This window comes from Siphateles boraxobius, unplaced genomic scaffold, assembly GCF_051911475.1.
Source record: "Siphateles boraxobius isolate OS27281-9 unplaced genomic scaffold, OSU_SipBor_1 55, whole genome shotgun sequence".
NCBI classification, from domain to species: domain Eukaryota; kingdom Metazoa; phylum Chordata; class Actinopteri; order Cypriniformes; family Leuciscidae; genus Siphateles; species Siphateles boraxobius.
Window position 1 is genome coordinate 6,384,940 of NW_027509181.1, and position 22,606 is coordinate 6,407,545.

General features: G+C 38.3%; 2 protein-coding genes across 5 annotated transcripts in view; one reads left to right on the plus strand and one right to left on the minus strand.

The window, feature by feature from the left end:
- Positions 1 to 3,819, minus strand: part of top2a (DNA topoisomerase II alpha) — a 59,569-nt gene extending 55,750 nt beyond the window's left edge. Inside the window, exons 1-2 of the mRNA XM_077205950.1 lie at positions 3,581 to 3,819; positions 212 to 358 (exon numbers count right to left, since the gene is read on the minus strand). Coding sequence (XP_077062065.1) covers positions 212 to 358; positions 3,581 to 3,607 — 174 coding nt within the window. The 5' untranslated portion in view covers positions 3,608 to 3,819. The remainder of the gene's footprint in view (positions 1 to 211; positions 359 to 3,580) is intronic.
- A 186-nt stretch (positions 3,820 to 4,005) lies between these two features.
- On the plus strand, positions 4,006 to 21,243 carry samd14 (sterile alpha motif domain containing 14). 4 transcript variants are annotated; one of them, XM_077205784.1, is made up of 11 exons: positions 4,006 to 4,080; positions 5,112 to 5,214; positions 5,296 to 5,335; positions 7,491 to 7,540; positions 11,761 to 11,918; positions 12,437 to 12,794; positions 14,893 to 14,980; positions 15,403 to 15,471; positions 15,586 to 15,721; positions 16,275 to 16,388; positions 19,056 to 21,243. In XM_077205784.1, the coding sequence occupies exons 4-11, from the start codon at positions 7,498 to 7,500 to the stop codon at positions 19,215 to 19,217; spliced, it is 1,128 nt and encodes a 375-aa protein (XP_077061899.1). In that variant the 5' UTR covers positions 4,006 to 4,080; positions 5,112 to 5,214; positions 5,296 to 5,335; positions 7,491 to 7,497; the 3' UTR covers positions 19,218 to 21,243. The 4 variants fall into 4 exon arrangements, with proteins under 4 accessions (XP_077061899.1, XP_077061897.1, XP_077061901.1 ...); XM_077205782.1 differs by lacking the exon at positions 4,006 to 4,080 and adding an exon at positions 4,920 to 4,954; XM_077205786.1 differs by lacking the exons at positions 4,006 to 4,080; positions 5,296 to 5,335 and adding an exon at positions 4,920 to 4,954.
- Positions 21,244 to 22,606: the final 1,363 nt, after the last annotated feature.

The window sequence follows — 22,606 nt, forward strand, 5'->3', positions numbered from 1 at the left end:
TTATCGTGATAATTATCAATATGGAGTGATATAAAACAATTATTGTGATACATTTCTTTGGCCATATCGCCCAGCCCTAGTAGAACGCTTATTCTTTAGTATTTATGAAACATGTCATGGGGCAGTATGCAATATCCTTAAACGGTGGGAACAGGTAGTCCTGATAAACATTAGGCTATGGCCTCTCTCAGCACAAATGGATGATCTCTACCTGAGTGACGGGCTCCACAGAGCCGATATAGGTGTCAGGACGGAGCAGGATATGCTCCAGCTGGGTCTTCTTCTGATAGATCCGCTCCACAGACAGCCGCTTCTCATCTTTCTTATGCTTACTGAGAGCCTTATTCTCAAACAAACTCTAAAAGACACAAATATTACAGCAATTATTATGCATAAGATTGATAGATGTTTTTTTTTAGAAATCAAGATAAAGAAGATGTGCATGTGGGGCAAAGGACAATAGGTAACATTCACAGCAACCAGTCCAACGATTTACATTATGTTGCGGGTCAGTTTGACCCATTTGAATTTGAGTTGATGGAAATACTTAACATAATATTCTTGAAATTCTATGACCTTCTCGTTAAGGGTCAAGAAAATGCCTGCAAAGAGTTGAGATTATGAGCATCTTTCATTTCATTGTTAAAGGCAGCTGCACAGTAGGGGTGGGAAATTTGATTCTTAGATGCATCGCAATGCGTACGTGGACGAATCTGAATCGATTCACAAATGTCAAAAATTAATTTTCAAAACAAAAAAAAATCTTTCTAATAACGTAATATTGACGTAATGCAAAAGGCAGAACTCCGAAGCGCAGCGCTCGGACAGTCTGTGCCGTGCGCATAACAGAGACGCGTGATGGCGGAGCGCGAAATCCTAACGGCACCCTCTTCGTTTAAAGCTAACATATAGAAAATTTGCATCATTTCATTGTAGCCTTTTTTCTATTTTTGTATGCTGCTTTCTGTATTGTTGTTTTCACATCAATATGCTGTAACAGATCTATTATACGTACGTTATACATAGGTTTACTGTGCTGCCCTCCACAGGCACAGTGTGTATGAGTGCAATGCCAGTCACAAAAAGTTACATTTTGACTGTGCTCTCTGTAGATGTTCATGCAAGCTGTTTTGGATTGTGATATACAACAATAATTTCAAGTCATACGTCTTAGACTCTTTATTATTTATTTGTGTATAAGCAGCTTTGTATGTTACTAATTATTCAGAATATGCATAAGTCCACAAGCATTATTTTGGTATGAAAGCTTCTGGTACATAAATCTATATTTTTGTATAAACGCGGTTTGTGATTTTGCTACAGCAAAATTTTTATTTATTTTTTGTCTGAAGAATTATATTGCTCATTGCACATAACAGGAGGGTGTTGGTTGGAAGTCTTTTATTAAATGTTAGAGATTCAGAATATGCTGAAGTTTGTAATACAAGTAGCCTATGCTGCTATTACAGGCACACATTTATTTTCCTGTTGGTTCTTTGCAATGTTGGGACATATGCTGGTAAATGTAACCTTACCGGTGACTTGCCAAATCACTTCCATTTGTTTTATTAATAAAATATATTGGAATTAAATTCTTTAAGGGTCATTATAATTGCTTTGCTTTTAAAAGTACAAGTAGTCACACAAACAAAAAAGATGCAGTGATAATCGTTTTAGCATCGCAGCCCTCTGAATCGTAATCGAATCGTGAGTTGCATAGAGATTCCCACGCCTACTATGACATTTTTTTAATTCATTTATACCAGTTTCTCAACCACGCTGATGATTTTTATCTAAAGAAATTTACATTGCAAGTGTACATGTTTATAATTTAATTTAAGTTTAGTTAGCTGAATATAACCCATGATCTTAGCATTGCTCTACTGTTTGAGCTTCAGGAAAGCACACAAAACAAATCCGTTTCCACACTTCTGTTCAAAAAGAGATTTAATATTGTTTATAATATTCACAGTTTATAAAAGTTTAATACAATCTTAAGTTTTTTGGGGGGTAACTTGAAAAAGGTTTAAAGGGATAGATCACTCAAATTAAAATGGTCATCGTCATTACTTCTACTCACCCTCCTCACCCTCAAGTTGTTCCAAACTTGTATGGGTTTCATTCTTCTGTTGAAAACAAAAGATAATAGTTTAAAGGATGCTGGTAACCAGACAATTGACGGCAGCCATTAACTTCCATAGTGGGGGGGGGGGGGGGGGGGGGGATACTATGGAAGTCAATGGCTGCAGTCAACTGTCTGGTTATCAACATTCTTTAAAATATCTTTTGTGTTCAATGGAAGAAACTCATTCAGATTTGTGGAACAACTTGAAGGTGAATTAACATTTTCGGTGAACTAGGCTATCCCTTTAAATGTTACTATATCCAATTAGTGTCAATGTGACCCCACTCCATAAAATTAAAGCTTAAGTCAGCAAGTCTGGCAGATTGAGGGGACTTAGCCAAAAATGTTTACAACTATCATGCCCCTGCCCCACTACCACTGAGCACCCTCCCATCGAGTTAATGCTCGCCAGTGCACTGATTTCTGTTGTTCTGTCGAATCATAGTGTCAGTTTCAGTTAATATGATTAAAAAAAATCATGCCGACTGCAGCTTTAACTAAATCTGATCATAATACCCTTAAGAGGTGTCATTAGGGCGAGGAACAGTCTTATTCTTTAAAGTATTTTGGACACATTTGGATAGAGTGTAAACAGTGTCATCAATATTGTGGATCGATTACTCAAATGAGAATGACTGTGAAATGTAACATGCAGCTCAAAAAAAGTTCCTGGTCAACATTTAGCTGCACACATTTATTCTTAAAGCTAACGACAGACAAAGGAGACCACAAGAGAGGTAACGTTAGTGGGGAAATGGTAAATGTTGCTTTTTGAATCGATGTCAATTTCTTTTTCCCCTTTTTTGGTGACCAATGTAAATTAGCGAACACCACGTTACTAGTTTATTGCCGCAATAGTATGGTATGTAGCGGAAACTGTGATTACTATGATAACGTTCCTGTAAGGGTCTAACGTTAAGTTACTCATAAAAAGGAATCCATCAATTTTATTGAACTCGTTCCTAACATCAAAATACTCATTATACAACGCAATGCAAAAATGTAGACTAACGTTACAGAACAACGCTATAACGTTAACGTTATGCTAACGTTACCCAACCCCATACAAAACGCAAAAAGTAGCGGAACGTTCGCTAGCGAAAAACATATCAGCTAGCAGCTAACGTTAACGTTAAACTCGAGTAAAAGTATGACCCAAATATTAACAGTAGGCTAACGTTAGTATACTAAAATAAAAAATTAACATCTCAATGCTAAAGTAGCTACTTTTATGAGTAACGTTAACTTACTAAGGACAATCAATGTGAACAAAAAGATCAGTCTATCACGACGAGGATTTACATGCCGCTCAAGGGTAAGTTAGGACATATAGACTAAAACATTTAATGTAATCTTTCATCTTATGCTATTAATAAAAAGCATGGGTACGTCATTTACATCTTAACGAGTCCGGTGCTTATGATAATGATAGTTTTAATTTACAAATTAATTTACCTTCAGGGGTCCTTCTGTTCCTGCCATTGTCACTGTTTACCTCTAGCACGAAACGGTACACATCCAACTTTAATCTATGCAGATTTGTCTTTTACTGCTATCAAATCACTATCCCTGATCACTAGGATATTCCTCAAACTATCTGATTTAAAGTTAAGACTAAGCGCCTGAACTAATCGACCAACACACGCGCGACTAACAACGAGTCTTACTTAACCGCCTTTCAAATTTCAAATCACAGATGTATCCTCCTCCCGCCAAAGTCACTGACCAATCATTGTAAGGTGTGGTTTGGGTTTTTACATCCTTAACCAATGGCGTTATAGATTTTAAACAGGGACCCGCCTGCTTTCATAGGTCCAATCAGAGCCGTTCAATATTTATGTATTTCAAAGGCTCTGAGTCCAATAACAAATGAGATAGCAGAGCCCGTCTTATTGACATTCTCTGGAGATAGCATCCGTTTATCGAGTGAGATTTTTGTTCCGATCTATCTCATGGTAAAAAAAACGATCAAAATGGTATAAAATACATTGAGAAAAGATTCGAAAAATGAGAGTTTGAGGATGAAATATATTAGATCACATTTAGATGTGTATGACGTTCAGTGTATGAATATTTAAATTTTATTAAAGAACAATTATATTAAAATTATATTTTCTTCCGGCTTTAAGAACCAAAAAAAATGTAGGGCGGGACTCTGTAGGCTATATCGAGAATTGATTGGATCATTGGATTGTTGATCACATGTGAGTGACAGGTTGTCCCGCCCTCGTTTCAGTAACCACGATATCAAAGAAGAGAAGTGTCAATGCAAGGAGGGAGGGGGAGTTATTTTGATTAAAGATTACAAGGGCACATGCATTATTATTATTATTAATGATAATGATGATGATGTGATAAATTATGAATCATTTATAATACTGCGATATTCCATAAAATAGGTTCTTTATGCGCAACACAAAATGTTTGCACACTGTTGTCCTATGTCAATGAATGTAAAATCATGATTTCACCTATACATTTAGCCTATTTTACTAAAAACACATATTTTTTATTATTACTATGCATATTCAAATCACGCTTTATATGTTTTTGAGTTGTGTGATTGCATTTTTAAAGATGATAATCCACATGTAGGCAGATTTACCATACATAGCCGACACGCAAATACCTTTTTTAAATTTAAATTTGTAAGTGAAATGGAAGTAGGCACACACTGATAGATTTCCTCTGTGACCGGTATAAAAGCTGATTGGTTGTTGGAGTGGTAATAACATTGATTCATGATGCACATGTCTCTCTCTCCCTTCTTCCCTTCCTCCCTTCTCTCTCCGTCTCTCTCAGCCTCCTTCATTTCAACACTGTCCTTGGGTGTGTATTGCAGTGTCTGACATTCGGTCTCTCTCTCTCTCTCTCTCTCTCTCTCTCTCTCTCTCTCTCTCTCTCTCTCTCTCTCTCTCTCTCTCTCTGTGTGTGTGTGTGTACATGCAGAGTAGCCCAATGACGTTGTAAATTTGTGCTCATCCAGGAACAGAAGTCCTCCAGCAGCATCCCGTGAGGAGGGCAGAAAAACAGTATGACAGCCTATCCCAGCAGCTGAGCTGTGCTGTGGGATACACAACTACATAGAGGTGAGTCTGTTTATCCATCTTTCTCTTCCATCCTGTCCCCCTTCCATCCATGTGTCATAATGAAATATTCATGATTTACAGCCTCTGTTCTTCCTGATTGTCATCTGCAGCTCTTGTAGAGGTGAGCTATATTAATGCTTTCTATAGAGATTGTAAGTACTTCTTTTACACGTAATGTTTTGATCAGGCTTTATATTGCATACAAGGTTATACATCTCTACGTAGCAAGGGAATGTTGATGAGCGTGTACCCTTTTTTTTTTTAGCCCTGCAGTGAAAGTTAGCTTTTATTTGCTGATATGTGCATACAGGTCAGATTCGTCCCTTCCCATCTCCATATCGATTTGTTTGCTATTGCCATTGCCTGCCTGTCAGCTACTTAGCAGCCCTACCCCCCCCTCATTCTTATAGATGGGATAATGTGTGAGGGAGCAGTTTTATGGCCATTAGCTTTATATCTCCATCACAGGGAGATGTCTTTTGAAAGTGAGGCCTTTATAGTCTTACAGACATTCAGCCTATATTGATTTCTTAACAAGAACCAAAAGTTAGATGTTTGAGATCAAATTGTAGTCCTGTCTTGTTTATTTTGTATTTAGTAGGCCTAACTGTTTAGCCCTAGAAGAAGCCATTCTACTGGATCAGGAGTTTGAACTTAACCACAGGGGACGTGTATCTTTCAACCACCTCTCCTAATAACAATCCATCTCTACTCGCTGTTCCATGACGATAAAAGTCTGTAAAAATCCTACGGTTAATCTGTTACCAGTTACCTTACTCTATACGGTTAAAAACTGTAATAGATCCGGAGGGAAAAACTATCTAATGAGACATTTCATGTAATTTTACAGTAAAATAGTCTACTGCAGTTAAATATAGTTTTTGGAAGTGAAAAAGAACATGCCATCTTATAATTTACAGTGAAAAACTGTAAATTGACATTCCCAGAATGCTCTGTGAGACAGCTCACACTTGACGGTTTTTCATTGATATCACGGTTTGTTCTTTTTTTTTTTTCATCCTTCATGTAAGGGTTTTATGTTACATCTTATGTTGTTAAATGCATGTGAATTGCATTATTTTAGTGTCATGTGTGTTAGCATAATAGTGTTGTGTATTTGTGTGTATGACATTGTGCACTCTATAAGTATTTTGTGGTAACATGGAAAAGCTTTTTTTTTAAGTGGTTGTCAATATAAGTAAAAACAGATGTAAGTAATTTGGTCTGCATTGAAACCTGATTTTTTTTAAATTATTATTATTATTTTTACTGTGAATTTTTACTGTGTTACAAACAAATATAGACAAATAGATAGACTGTGGGCATATGGATGGATGGATGGATGGATGGATGGATGGATGGATGGATGGATGGATGGATGGATGGATGGATGGATGGATGGACAGACGGACGACAGACAAACAGACAGATAGACAGACAGACATACAGATAGATAGCTAGATAGCTAGATAGATAGATAGATAGATAGATAGATAGATAGATAGATAGATAGATAGATAGATAGATAGATAGATAGATAGATAGATAGATAGATAGATAGATGTTATGAATGTAATGGCAGGGGCACTGACCGTTCTGAAGGTGCTGGGGAACAGATGGCACAGTGGCCTGTTGCCTGGACACTATGTGGCAGCCAAATCTAACATGGCCAACAGTGCTGTATGTGTATTTTTTTGTTCCCCTACTAAGAGACTTTGTGCTTATGTGAATTTAACAATTTATATGTAATATAAAACATGTAGAATATACAAACAAGAATGAAACAAGGGATAGTTTGCCAAAAATGGAAATTCTGTCATCATTCACTCACCCTTATCGTTCCAAACCAATAAGACTTTGAAGATTTTTTTTTTAAACTATGTTTTTTCTTGTTTTCTTTTTTCTTCCATATAAAATTATATATATTTTATATTTGTCCATATAAAATTATTTGGTTGCCAACATTCTTCAAAAATATATTCTTTTGTGGTCCAAAGAAGAAAAAAAAGTCATACACGTTCATTTTTTGGTAAACTTTTAATCAGCACAGGGAAGACAGGAGCTTGGTCAATTATTTTCATTTCACTGCTTAGTGGTAGTTTTAGAAACAGATTTTAGAATCAACATTACAGAAAAAAAAGAGAACAGATCCTTGAACTTTGCAATTGTTTAGTGCTTACCCACTTGAAAGCACCGGCCGCCACTGCTCTGTATGTGGTCAGGATAGAAATGTTCTCTTGTCCATGCAGTTAAACTTCAAAGTTTCTCTTTTTCAGATTTAAGATGTCCTCCACTCCACTGGCCGAGGCAGAAGAGGATGTGTTTGGTGAGTGACCTCTCCTGTTTGCCCAACCCTTCCCCCCTCCATTAATGTCCAGATCTTCATTTCCACACTCCCAATACACTGAGCGCATTACAGGAGAGAGCAGCTACAGTCTGGCCTCTAAAAGCACCAGGGGCTACGATTCTCTCAGTGGATGTGCATTGGTTTGTTTTAGAGTTATTCATATTTTATCAAACATTTTTGTGAATTTTTAGATGCCATCTATCACGGCAATGGGAATTGAGGAATTAATGGTAGATGTAATGGGAATATTCAAGTGGCTGGCTTCATAGGATTTTAGTACAGGCTTTGAAGGTGCAGCCTTGCTCAGTCAGTGTCTACGTCACCGCTGGAATTAGTGCTAAGATCTGAAAAAAAAATTAGAGAATGGAATGGAGTAGAACCATGTGGCAGGGTGGCTCCTAAAAATATTAAATATTTATGTGCATGCCCTTACTCCCCCAGACCCAATAAGCAGCTTACCTCTGGATCTGATTTTTTCCCCCCACTAATTTTTCCCTTTAGATTAGAGTACCATGAGACAATCACTGTAACACATAACATTTAATGGATTATTAAAAAAAGGTGGCAACAGCTCCTGGGCCTTTGTAATTCCGCTGGGCCTTCTCCACATGCGACCACTCAAACTCTGGTTAAAGGGACTCGCCCCACCCATGCCTGGCACACAGGCCGACACACTGTCACTCTCAGGGTGACCCATGGCTGCGTCAGAGCCTTGGTCCCTTGGAAATCACCCCGTTTTTACTAGAATGGGCTAACTCTGGGCTCAGTTATTTGCACCCTTTCTCAACTCTGGGGTGGGTCGCCCATGTCGAATTGGCACATTAACCGCCTGGAAATGATTCCAGAACTCAAGGGTCATCATGTCCTGGTCCGCTGGGACCAGGACAGTGGTTGGCTTCATAAACAACCAATGAAGTCTCAGGTCTCGCCCTCGGCACAGACTGGCAAGCCGTCTTATCCTATGGGCACAGACGAACCTCCACTCAGTGAGGGCGTTTCACGTGCCTGGCTCCTCAAACGAAGGATCGATCCCCAGACGGTCAACTCAATGTGGCGCACCTTCGGTCAGGCGGATGTAGACCTCTTTGCGACAGAAGAGAACTCCCACTGCCTGCCTTCTGTGCTTATATGCCTTCCCCCCTGTAGCCCTGCTTCAGCAGGTCATCAGTCGAATTCGGGAAGAAGTATGTGCTGTTCTTCTGGTTGCACCACGCTGGCAGAACCAGCCTTGGTTCCCAGAATTAGTTAAGCTACTGTCAGCAGCTCCATGGCCCATACCGCTGAGGAGAGACATTCTCTCTGAGGCGAGAGGAACGATCTGGCACTCCCAACTGGAGTTGTGGGACCTGCATGTGTGGCCCCTTGATGGGAACCACTAGGCCTTCAACGGGAAGTCATGAGAACGATCTCACTACCTTTCTCAAGCTGGTGCTTAACTCTGAAAATAGACCCCGCTGAATGTGATACCGTGTCAGTTCTCACGTTTCTGCAAGAGATGCTGGACAGTGGCCCCCTCCATGCCCAAAGTTTACGTGGCAGCCACTGCGGCAAATCACACCCCGGTGGCCAGCCAATCGATTGGGAAACACAACCTAGTCATTATGTTCCTTAGCGTCAGTCAAGCGAGTTCTAGGCTCTGTCTGTGGAACCTTCGTGCCTTGAGTTCAGTCCTAGCGATGTAAAGTTTCTCAGGCAGAGGAAAGTTTACGTGCCGAAATTGCTTTCTACCCCATTCAGAACCCAGGTGATAGAGCTGTCAGCATATCTGCGTGGCGGCTTCCATTCTGCTCTTGTAGCACGGCGCTATTGGAATAGGTTCCCCAGACACGTCAGCTAAAACTGACGCAATGCAAGTGAACCATATTGAAAATGAACGTTTATGGTTACTCACGTAACCCTGGTTCCCTGAGATAATGGGAACAAGCATTGTGTAACTTGCCATGCTACTACGTTGCCCAACGAGTCATGCTAAGCCGCCCTCAGTAAAAAGATTCTAACGATTCTGCATTTCTGCGTGGCTTTATAGGCAGCCAATCCCACCCCTTTCGGCAGGCTGAAAGGCCATTTGTCTGTGCACTTCCACAGACGTGAACCAATCAGGTTTCAAGATTCTAAGAAAGGAGTTTTCCCTATAAGCTTCAGCTAAACTGACGCAATGTTCATTCCCGTTATCTCAGGGAACCAGGGTTACATGAGTAGCCATGTTTTACATGTAGTTAATGTTTTAAACTTAAAGAGGGTATGGGGTCATATTGGCCTAGTCTCAAATGGAAAACCTTGCCGCCTTCTTCCGAGTCCACACTGTCGTAACATAATGCCGCATTGTCTGTTGGGTAGAAGTTTGCTATGGAGCTCGTCTTAGTGCGGGCCTGGGAAGAGTGCACATTGAGGGCTTATATCGGCCGCAAAGAGGGTGTTACCGAGCACCCTTCTTAAACCTGTAATTCTGAAATGCCAGGGGTGCTCAACTCTTGCCCCCGAGGCCCACTTTCCTGCAGTTTTGCTCCAACCCTAATAAAACAGACTGAAAACAAGCTAATGAAAGTCTTCAGGATTACTAGAAAGCTACCAGCGTATGAGTTTGATCAAGGCTGGAGCTAAACTCTGCAGGAAAGTGGAGTAGTGCATAACCTTATAGTAGCGCAGTACCTTATTTACTCCTAAAGTATATATTAGTAACTTAAAGGCCCATATTATTACTAGGTGTGCCACACACATCCTGAAAAGTGAAGCCAAAGCATGTTGACCACCCCCTGTCTGCTGGCTGCAGTATAGGTCTCAAACCCTGCCCTCTCCATGTAATCAAATGAGACGTGAGCCAATCTAAAAAAAACAATTACACTTCAAATACTTTTTTTTTTAAGTTTCTGTTATTTTAGGTAGTTCTTATCATGTAGACGTATGTTCAAGTGTTCATTTCCCCAGTAAGTTTGGTTTTAATTCGTTTTTTGATGCTATAAAATGGGGTGTAACGTTATGATTGACAGCTGTGTTTGCGATTGAGTCTGCGGGAGCGGGATTGTGGGCGGGAACTTGATGCCGCAGCTCCACCTCAGGATCACTCCTATGCAGACTCGGACTCTGAACAATGTAATCGGCAATGACCATTTTACAGCATATGATTATTACCTAAAGTGTACAGTAGACTAAATAGTGTGCATTAGTATTTTTTTGTTTTTGTTTCGTTTAGTTAATTTATTTAACAGGGACCATCCACAACACAAATGTTGTGCCAGAGTTAGCTAGATAGCTAATTTGCATCTGTAGTCCCTGGGCAGGATGTTGTTACATAAAATTACAGCAAGAAAATAATAATAATATCACATCACAATATCACAAATTACAGTACAATTTAAAGTGTACCACCCCAGTGTCAGTTTTTGTACCAATGTTTTTCAGAGACCCACAATGCTGTATATCCCACAATGCAATGCTCTTCACTTGACCTTGGTTTAATTTCTAAGATGATGGTTGTAACTCGTTGTAACTCGCCACTCATAATAAAAAAATCATTGTGATGAGGTAATTTTACAAACATAGATGCCATGTGACAACAAAGTATCATATTACTTTTACACATTACAAATTGTGTTACACATAATACTTTTTTTAAATAATAAGCAGTATAAAATATAAAGAATTCAAATAAATGTGCAAAAAAACTGCTGAATTTAACCACAGTATAGTAATTTGTTTATTTATTTATGCATCAAAATCATTAAATCACAACAAATTTATGTCTGTGAATGTAATTGTGTGAAGTTGTGTTGTTTGGTTTTAACTAACACGTTCATTTTCTAAACACAAAATACTGAAATGTGAAAAAAATCAGTAACTTTGTATTTTGTACATATCTACACATTGCCCATTGTCATTTTGTCACTTTCATGTATATGTCAGTGTGTGTTTGTGTACTTCCTGTTTCTGACCCTCACACACCCCCAGGGTGCACATGAGGAATGACCGCCCATCATTCATATAAGTAATCTAGGCTGTTGACAGGTTAATAGCGCTTCAGGCCTGCTTTTACGGTGTCACTGTGTTTTATGGATTGTAAAGAGAACACTAATATGTGCATGAGTGTGTGTTGAGACCAGCACAGCAGTCTTTTATCAAGATTTTCATCATGTTTACCTCCAAATACTCAATATCAAAAAAGTCTTACATATGTATACTGTATGTGTTTTATACCATATCAGATCTGACAGAGGTGGTTCCTGAGACAGAACGACTTGACAGCAGCCTACAAAAAGCTAAAGCACAACTGTCAATCAAAACCAAGAGGCATCGGCCCTCCCGAACCCGCCTGAGAGACAGTGTGAGCTCGATAGATGGGGATGATAGCACTGATAGAATGGTGTGTATACACACACAAAAATGAAAATCTCTTATGTATCATGTTGTTACTCAACCACATGTCATTCCAAACTTGTTCGCTGTTATAAGGGCCATCATAATACAACTATTTCCTGACTCAATTAATGCCCCATCCACATTATTATGCAACTGGAAGTAAACTATTTTCTGTGAATGTGTGAGACCTCTGATTAATCAACTACTATAGGTAAATAACTAAAGAATGTGCAGTGGATTTTTAATGTTTTTAAAAGAAGTTGCTCAACAAGATGCTCATCAAGGCTGCATTTGTTTAATCAAAAACACAATAAAAATAGCAATATTTTGAATTATTACAATTTAAAGAACTTCAGCAGCCATTACTCTTCAATGTCACAATCCTTCGGAAATCATTCTAATATGCTGATTTGGTGCTAAAGAAACATTTATTTTTATTATTATTATTATGTTGAAAACAGTTAATGTTTTCAATCCAGTTCAAAAATGCTATGTGTGTCTTTGTGTGTGTCTGCGGTTTAGAGTTACGGTGGCTCCGTGCAGACCTCATCTTCTCCACTCCACCCTTCCTTTCGCTGCTCCTCCCCCTCCTCTGATCTGCTTCTCTCCTCCCCTTCCTCACGGAGAGACCAGTCCTTCACCTTTGACCCCTACACTGTGGTTGGAGAAAGGGAGGTACAAGATGAAAGACGGAGCTACAGACACCTCCTGAACACCTCCTCTCAGGAGGCTTTGCACCTCACCCGTTCTAAATCCCCCTGCAGACCCTGCGTCCATTCAGAGACATCTTCCCCAGCCCATCGCTGCGAGACAGACAACCTCAAGTCACGGGAGGGCAGCCAACCCCTCCTACACTATGGAGAATACTCACAGAGCGAAGGTTTGAACTGCATAAGTACATCTCATCACCAAATATATACACTCACCAGCCACTTTATTAGGTATACCTGTTCAACTGCACGTTAATGCAAATATCTAATCAGCCAATCACATGGCAGTTACTCATACATTGAAACTGGGGAAGAAATGTGATTTAAGTGGCTTGGTGGCATGGTTGTTGCTTGGTGGCATGGAGTATTTCAGAAACTGCTGATCTACTGGGATTTTCACACACAACCATCTCTAGGGTTTACAGAGATGGTTCAAAAAGAGAAAATATCAAATGAGCAGCAGTCCTGTGGGCGAAAATGCCTTATTGATGCCATAGGTCAGATGAAAATTACCAGACTTGTTTGAGCTGATAGTAAGGCAACAGTAACTCAAATAACCACTCGATACATCCAAAGTCTGCAGAAGAGCATCTCTGAAGACATCACCTTGAAGCAGATGTACTACAGCAGCAGAATACCACACCGGTGCCACTCCTGTGAGATAAGAACAGGAAACTGAGCCTATAATTCACACAGTCTCACCAAAGTTAGACAATAGAAGATTGGAAAAACGTTTCCTGCTCTGATGAGTTTTGTTTTCTGCTGCAACATTTAGATTATAGGGTCAGAATTTGGTGTTAAAAACATGAAAGCTTGGATTCATCCTGCCTCGTATCAAAGGTTCAGGTCACTGATGGTGTAATGGTGTGGGGAATGTTTTATTGGTGAACTTTGGGCCCCTTAGTACCAACTGAGCATTATTTAAACGCCACAGCCTACCTGAGTATTGTTACTGACCATGTCCATCCGTTTATGACCAGAGTACACCCATCTTCTGATGGCTAATTCCATCAGGACAATGTGGCATGTCACAAAGCTCAAATCATCTCAAACTGGTTTATTTAACATAACAATGAGTTCACTACTCAAATGGCCTCTACAGTCACCAGATCTCAACCTGCAGAGTACCTTAGGATGTGGTGGAACAAGAGATTTGCATCATGAATGTGCAGCCGACAAATCTACTGCAATTGCATGATGCTATCATGTTAATATGGATAAAAATATCTGAGGAATGTTTCCAGGACCTTGTTGAAACTATGCAATAAAGAGTTAAGGCAATCCTGAAGGCAAAAAGGGGGTCCAACCCCATACTAAAAAAGTATACCTAAAGTGGCCAGAAATCAACAAGATACTTAAAAGAGTAACTTGGACAATAAATGTGAATTCTAATCCTGAATTTATTTTGATTCTGATAGCAAATCTGAACTGATTCTGATCATGAATCTGACTCTCACTCTGGTTCTGAGCTCTGACCTGGTTTACTATAGATATTAATTTTGATTCTCTTTCTATTCTGATCTGGACAAATTTTGATTCTGAATCTGATAACCCAGTCTTGGTTTTGTTTAAAACTTTTTTTAGTAAGATTGGGAAACCTTTGATCTAAAAAAATAAATGAATCAGCATTACCGTGATCTCAGCAGCAGGATGCATTAAGGGTGGAATTCAGCAACAGAATGTAATAAAATTATAAAATTGGTCAAATAATTCAAAATTTGCATCATATAGTATATATCCACTCAAATTTCTTTACATTTTTCGCTTGATTAGTTTAACGTTAAAAAAAGTAGATAGAGTTGACATTAGGTTGCCTAATACGCCTTTCAGTACAGTAAATAAAAAAATAATTCTCCATAATATAATCTCCTCGGCCCAAACAGCTATCAGTATTAAACAAAAATATTTAATTTAACTGCCATTTATCACTTTACATTAAATATTAGTCATTTATCAGAGATGAACCACTCAAAGGTAGTTTCTAACTATTCAAATAAAAACACAAAGTGTCCCAACACTAACTATTCTACCTGTTGTTTTTTATTGACAGTAGCTAGTAGTCTACACTGTTATATGTATGCCCATTCAGAGCACATGTAATCCGGATTTGGTAATCGGGAAAAGTCGTATCTGTTGTATCGAAGTTATATCTGTTTTAAGGTGATCCAATCCTATCTTTTTTTAAAAAAAATCGCCATAAAATATCTGACCACCTGGCCCCAGATTCTGATCTGGATTCTGATGCTCAATTTGATGATCTTTTTTCAGATGACAGTCATGACACAGGCCCTGATGAACCAGAGAGTCCAACCGTGCTGCTGGACAAGAAAACCAGGAGACGTTTTCTTGATCTGGGGTAAGTTTCCTACAAGTCCTACTGTAAATAACTGTATTTAAGTTGATTCAATTAAATAATATTTTTAAATTGAATAAAAGCAGTTAATATAGATGTTAACATGTTTAGGTTATAATTTTAATCAATTAAGGTACAATCTAACTACAGTTTTTATCGTATCAGGAGTTTGTTTGCTACATTTTATTTGTAAAAATATTGGCATAGGTTAAAAGTTGTTTTAATGTTAAACATGCAGACACTATAGAAACTATATAATTAGGCAATTTGTTGCTTTACTTCCTGACGACTCTAAACACCAGGAATTTGTATATGAGAGCAAATATTTGTTATGCTCTCTGTCAACCACTAACATCATACAGATGACATAGTAGTGGCCAGTGTTGGGATCTAAATATTATCTGCTTGTTTTTTCTGCGGGGCAGGGTCACTTTACGTCGCACATATGGAAAGGTCAGGAAAGACAGATCCAACAGACTATCAGCAGGAAATCGGTATGTGTGTGAGTCTGTCCTTGCTCAGCTAATGTCAGTCATCTGAGCACCTATGTTTCCTTGTGTACCTGTAAAGATACAAGTGTGTGAGGTATTTTGTGTGTTTGTATGCAGGGATTCAGAGAGAACAGAGAACCGGTCCTCACGTTCCTCTGGTCCACCGTTTGTGCCTTTCTCCTGGTTCAGTGAAAGATTAAGAGGCTCTGGCTCCCCCAAGAACATTCAGTCCCAATCCAAACCTTTCACCCAGGTTACCTAACCTTAACTAGATTCCATATTTCCTATTATTGTTGTATGAGGAACAATAAAGTGTTGCAGTGATGACATAGTTTTGTAGGCCAACCCGGAGGTCAGCATTATACTTGGTTCCCTCGTCAAAACCCCAATAGAATTTTTCCATTGGCATTTAGATTATTTCAGAAAATAAGCTTTGTGACCAACAAAAGTTTATGATACTTACAGGTTTTGTTTATCATAATCTTCACAAATGACCAAAACTTTTATACATTTTGAAGCAATCGTCAGAAATAGAAAGCTAAATGTAAGCTATAAACAAAATGCACCACCATTAAACTCTTTCAGGCTTTGTTTAAAAAAAATCCATTAAAATGATTTGAGTTAAAAAAAAATGTAAAACCCATTTAGAAACCCCATTGACTTCAGGACGATGAAACCGGAGGGGCTAAAATACTAAATTGCTTCCAGGTTTGACCTACAATGCCTGTATGAAAAAAGAAGAATTATTTTAAACAGCCAATTATGGCATGATACAGCACTATAGCACTCATTCCTCTTTCTTCAAGGGCTCCAGTACTGATGAGGACTTTGATTCTTCAGTGGGTTTACTGGAAGACGCCAGACCCTGCAAGACTGAGTCATCACAACCATATCAGACCCTCCCCGAGCATTCAGATGGGGTGAGATAACTACAAATCATCCACTAACATCTCTAAATTTGGTCAGTCCAACTGGTTTGTGCCTTTCATAGAATAGTTCATCCAAACATACCAGCCCAAATTCAGCAATTTCTCCTGTCATCACCTCAGTGCAATGCATTCTGGGGTAGCGTGGGATGCAAAGGATCCATCTGTTTTATTCTTCATTACCCGCAAAACGAAGGACGCATTTGAAGGAGCCCTCGAATTGGGACAAACTTTGTCACGCCACGGTGATGCAATCAGCCTTTGAATGCGGCCTTGAAAGGATGCAGCCTCTGAATTGGGGCGCAGCTGTGACATACATGTTGGAAAGGCTATATTTTCAGAATCATTACTCCAGTCTTCAGTGTCACATGATCCTTCAGAAATCATTCTAATATGCCAGTTTGGTGCTCACAAAACATTTATTTTTATTTTTATCATCATCAATGTTGAAAACAGTTGTAACCGTGATACACTTCCATTCAAAAGTTTGAGGTTAGTGAGGTTTAAAAACTAAATAAAAAAAATAATACTTTATTCATGCTGCAAAGAGGCATTAAAATTATCAAAACTGACAGTAAAGAGCTTGATAATGTTACAAAATATTTCTATTTCAAAATATTTAAATCGTATCATTAATTACTCACACCATGTCGTTTTGTGCACAAAAAACAAAAACAAAGCAACGCGAACAGCGTACAGGAGACTTTGAGGATAAATTGGTACAAAAGTCTATTTATTTAAAAAAAAAAATCAAACAAAAAGTATTCTTGTTGCTTCATAACATTACATTTCAACAATTTTTACTACCTTTCTGGGCCTTGAAAGTTGCAATGACCTTGCTTGCTGTCTATGGACGGATCAGAAAGCTCTCGGATTTCATCAAAAATATCTTCATTTGTGTTCAGAAAATGAACGAAGGTCTTACGGGTTTGGAACGACATTGATGACAGAATTTTCATTTTTGGGTGAACTAACCGTTTAATTATTCCTTACTTTTGAATGCTAGTGTATAATGAGCCTAGTGTATATTATGCCTAAGAGTGCAGCTATTGTAATGCCTGGCCAATTGGCCTAAAGACAGTTTCCGATAACCGGGTGAAGGTTTCAATGTCTAGATAATTCAATTTAACTCTTTACTTTATATTTTACTCGTTCATTAGAAATCTTCGCCACACAGAGAGCCTCGCGTTTAACGCTGGTTTCACGATCATAGACTTGAGGTAATTGACTGTAACGTTTAGATGCCGCCTTCATGCTTGCTCCATCTAAAAGTATTTTGTTTAGTCCCCTAGATCTGTATACTTGAATTAAAGTAACACTATCTCTAGTCAGAGGTCATGACCACAACTACAGATATAACCCGACCAACATTACTTATCTTACTGTATATTAGCATTGATTTGGTCATGCCACGGCTTACCACATACACTTAGCTATAGAGTAACATTGCATTAAACAGAGGTAAGGCTCACCCTTTTTAAGTTGTTCGATAAACATTTTCTTGTCCTATAAATGGAAATTCCCTTTTCAGCCTTTACAGTTTAAGTACAATTGAACTTGCCAAGTGTTAGCCGAAGCTCTAAAATCGCAGTTGGTGTGTCCTGTGCTCCGCTCAAAACTGGACTTTAGTCGGTTAACCTGACGCAGATTTGCGGAAACATAAGCCTTTACTTAATCTACCTGAGAAAACATTAATGAGGTGTATATAATTAAGACAATACTGAGGTAATTGACTCTTGGGTGGGGACGCTAATTTTGCAAGAGAGAGTTCAAATGTTAATTTCCAGAAAAGTCCTTTGTTTTCTCAGTGAGTAGCCCTTTCGGAGTCTAGATAGTCTGGCATCAGTCTTACAGTTTTTGAAATGCTAAATGCAAAAAGGGGCAGAAAGGTCCGGAACTGCTTGCAGGAACATTTTAATATACAGTAGAACATTAACATAGGTTTTTCATTTCATTCTTCTCAAATGCAAAGAGGAACATTTGGAGATCGATGGCGCTGGCACACTGCTATGCAGCATACTACCATCTTTCATTAGGAAGGACAATCATATTATTTTGAAGTGGAACATATTCACACTAGCTTAATCATATTAAATGTGGTTTGTCCATATTCAATTTGTGCTCAGTAAATAAACTGCTGTGCTGTTTGAATAGGCTACATTAAAACATTTGTCTGTTGTTTTTGTTTAAAGGAATAGTTCATCTGTCCAGATAGCACCGGTACATCTGCAAGATGTCTGCTAAAGATCTGTTAATCTGGAAAGCATCTGCTGTGTAAAAACATCTGATATATGTCTTAAAAAAGGCAGTTTTAAATCTCATACATTTGAACATCTTAAAGACATCTTCTAAATGTCTATATGACATCTAACAGGAAACAGATTTAAATGCAGACATCAAATAGACATCTCCAAGATGTACTTGTGCTATCATTACTCACCCTCATGTCATCCCAAATCCCATGTCATCCCAAACCCGAACTTTCGTTCATTATCTTCGGAACAGAAATGAAGATCTTTTTGATGAAATCTGAGAGCTTTCTGTCCCTGCTGACAGAATTTTCATTTTTGGTTGAACTATTCCTTCAAGTAGTCATTCTTCAATCATTACACCTGTAATCAATTTTGCATAATATTAAAGATAGTTTGCTCCTTTTTTCAGAATGACTGTGACAACAGTCGAGGCACAGATTTCAGTTTTAAAAAGAAGATGCTTTCTGCTGCTGGTAAAGATCGGACAGAGCGACAGAACGCCGTTAATGGAAAACGGGACAGCGGGAAAAATGGACACAGTGAAGATGGACAAAAATTACTGACCACTTGATGCCATTTCTGAAAGACTGAATACAATTATGCTGCAGGTGCCATTATTAATGTCAAACGTTGCTTTGGCTTTTGCAATGTATTACCGATTGATATAGTAATAAAGATAACTTGCAAAATTTTTCATTTAGATATTTTATTGAAAAAGTGATTCTGGAACATCAGTGCAAGATGTCTAAAGGTGAAGTGTGTCATTTTTATTAATCATCATTATTTTAACTCCTTTTGCTGACATATGAGGCACAGAAATAGTTATTTAATGTACATTGTTGTACATTTGTAAATTATTAATAAGACATTCCCAACATATTTGTGGACATGAAAGCATCCACAAAAAAACAATAACAATTTTGACATATTTAGAAAAAGAAAAACAAAAGTTAGTTTAAGTAGCGCTTGAATAGCAGACAGCTTGATGACAGTCTTGATAAATATAATATGTCATCTGTGTCAATATCTGTCATAACAGAGAAATATTTGAGTTCAAGGGTGTTCTGGGATCATGCAAGCTGCGATGATGACATTAGCTTATGTGGAACTGTCTTGTAGAAAAAAAATCAACGTCATTAATGTAATTTTGCAGCTTTGGGAAAAACCTGGATGAACTAGGAACTAGACTGCTACCTAACGGTAGCCTGGTCCCACCAGACTCTCGTACATTTCATTTGTATATAGAACTGTACCAGAGAATGTCTAATATGGGGAGAACGTTCACTCAGTAAACTTCCGGCTTCTGAACTGGTTGCTGTTCCACTCTGGTTCCATATGAGGGCGCTCACAGGACGAGTGCAGAATGAATGGAGGTCAATGGAGCTATACCCCTAAAAATTCACTTTTCTCAGGATATAATTTGTCTAGTAATTTGAATGTTGTATTCGAAAGGAGATGCAAAGAAATTACTCATTACTGGGTGTTAGATTTTTCATCAACAACACTGCTGAGACAGGTAAATACACGCGCTAGAAGAGTTTTTGTTTTGTTGTTTTAAAAGACCACGCCGAAAACACACACATATTCTGGTCCTGCTTCGGATGCCACGATGCCATCAACCGGTCTCTCTGGTCGTAATCAGTGCTCATTAGCAGAATGCTAGCGTGTTATGGGCAACAACATCTCAACCTGTAAGAAATCTAAAGGACATAAGTACTCGTTCATTCAACTTTCGACCTTATAACCCATGTTGAACTTGCAAAATCTACAATCAAATCTGAGATTTCTCAATGGCAATCGGGTGAAAGAGACAAATTTAGCCGTCTAGCTCCATAGACTCACATTCATTTTGCACTCAGGGCGATCGCCCCCCAGTGGAACTCTGGTGGAACTACAACCCAAACTGAGCAGCCTGACAGTTGTAAATCTTCTAGTAGCTGGGCCAAGCAAATCTAAATCACATAATTCCTCAAAAACGTTGTTGAAATATTTTGTCCCGTTGCTTTTATGGACTCTCTTTCTATCGGCTTCTCACTTGACTTTATATGTCCCCCCGATTGCCTCATAGACAGTAAAAGATTGCCTGCAAGCTTCTCCTCTGTCTATACGGTAATTTCTCTATTGCCCTTGAAAGTCGCGAGGTTATGACGCAATCGTTAGCCTATTTTTACAAAAACGGCTTCTACGGGGCCATAACGTAAGATACAAAGTAATGAAGCCTTGGGTTTTTTGGGCCCTATGAAAGAATGTGAGGTTGGGGCCCCTACCGCACCCATTTTGCACCAAACACAACATTGGCCTATAATTTTGTAGATCATGCATTTATAATTTCTATTACATTACTACTACTGTTACTTACTACTAATAAAATCGATCTCTGAGGGCCCCAAAAATGTGTGGGCCCTTAAAATCGCCCTAACCCAGAACATTCACATTCCCCACCATAATCATGTATGATTAGCATATATGCATATGGCATATTTGATGATGAAATTCTCTGGCCAGATGTAAATTGTATGGTGATCAATAAACTTTGACTGCAGAACTGTACAACAGAGTAAACAGTTACTGAATATTTGTGTATGAATTTTGGGGGGGTAGGAAAAAAAATATATAACAACACTTCTCATTGAAGAACTTTACAATAAACATGAATTTCATTAGTGTATTTGTGTCTAAAGCTGATTACGTTATAAAATCAATAGAGAACACATCGGTAGTTATGAGCATTTACTTCTAATAAATCCATTACCAGAAAAAAAATACAGCACTTCATTATGCAGTAAAGTTGAATTGTTTGAATAAGCTAGGAGTGTTTAGTTGTCTGTGTTACCATGATTTAACTACAAGAACTTTTTTATTTTATTTTTTTTCACAAGAGTATTTATGGAATCTTTAAGGAACTGGAATTCAGATGATCCAGAATCAGAACCAGCGGAATTAATAAATTTCCATATTTCCATATAGTGTTTATAATTTAAAAAGTGATAGTTGTAATATATTTAAAATGGTATTGTCATATTTACAGAACAGCATGACGGTGGTAACATGTATTGGGGTAGAATTGTTGAATTATTCCAAATAAATAGATTATGATCCACAAATAAATGTAAAGAGATTCACAAAAATATATCAAATTCACAAATAAATAGATTAAGATCCACAAATAAATGTAAAGAGGTTAAAAAAAATATGAAACTCACAAATAAATAAAATTAGCTTTGCAAATAAAAATATATATTTACAAATGTGTTTTATGCCACAAGCACAACTCGGCCTGGTATTTATTTGTGAACCGCTTTCTGTGCATTTGTAAATCCCTTCACGCATTTGTGAATCGGTTCCTGTGCATTTGTAAATCTCCTCATGCATTTGTGGATTTTGAAACACTTCTAGCGTCGACGTGCAGACAAATCCACAAATAAGTGGACTGGACTCCACCCACCCTTTACCTAAGCCAATCAGATAACGGCCACATTGAGCTGACCAATCGTAGCACGTTCTCGGTTAGGCTTTACCAGTGCCATAGAGAGAAAGATGTCACGCTCTGATGTCGCCGCTATGGCTGTCACGTGGTTCATGTAAGCCCCAATAGTTCCAAAACATACGCTGGCTGTCATGTTCTTCTATGGGACAGAAAGCAGCGATTACATTATTGAACGGTAAATATAAAATAAAACACACACCCAAGAACTTTTTCAGCTGTTACTGCATTATTGCATTTAGTTAATGTCAGTTTTGCATTTGGAGAGGCAGGGTGACAACGAAATACTGTATATTACTTATATTTTTAGGGGAGTTTTTTGGAGGGAAAAGCTTAGTGTTCATGTTCGCATGGGTAGTAGCACTGGCTTTAGCGGCTCATCTGATGATGGACGTCATGATATTTATTTTAGCACAACTGGGCTGTATTAGGCTATTGATCCGTGATCTTGCTTATAAATTCCGATTCAGCCATTA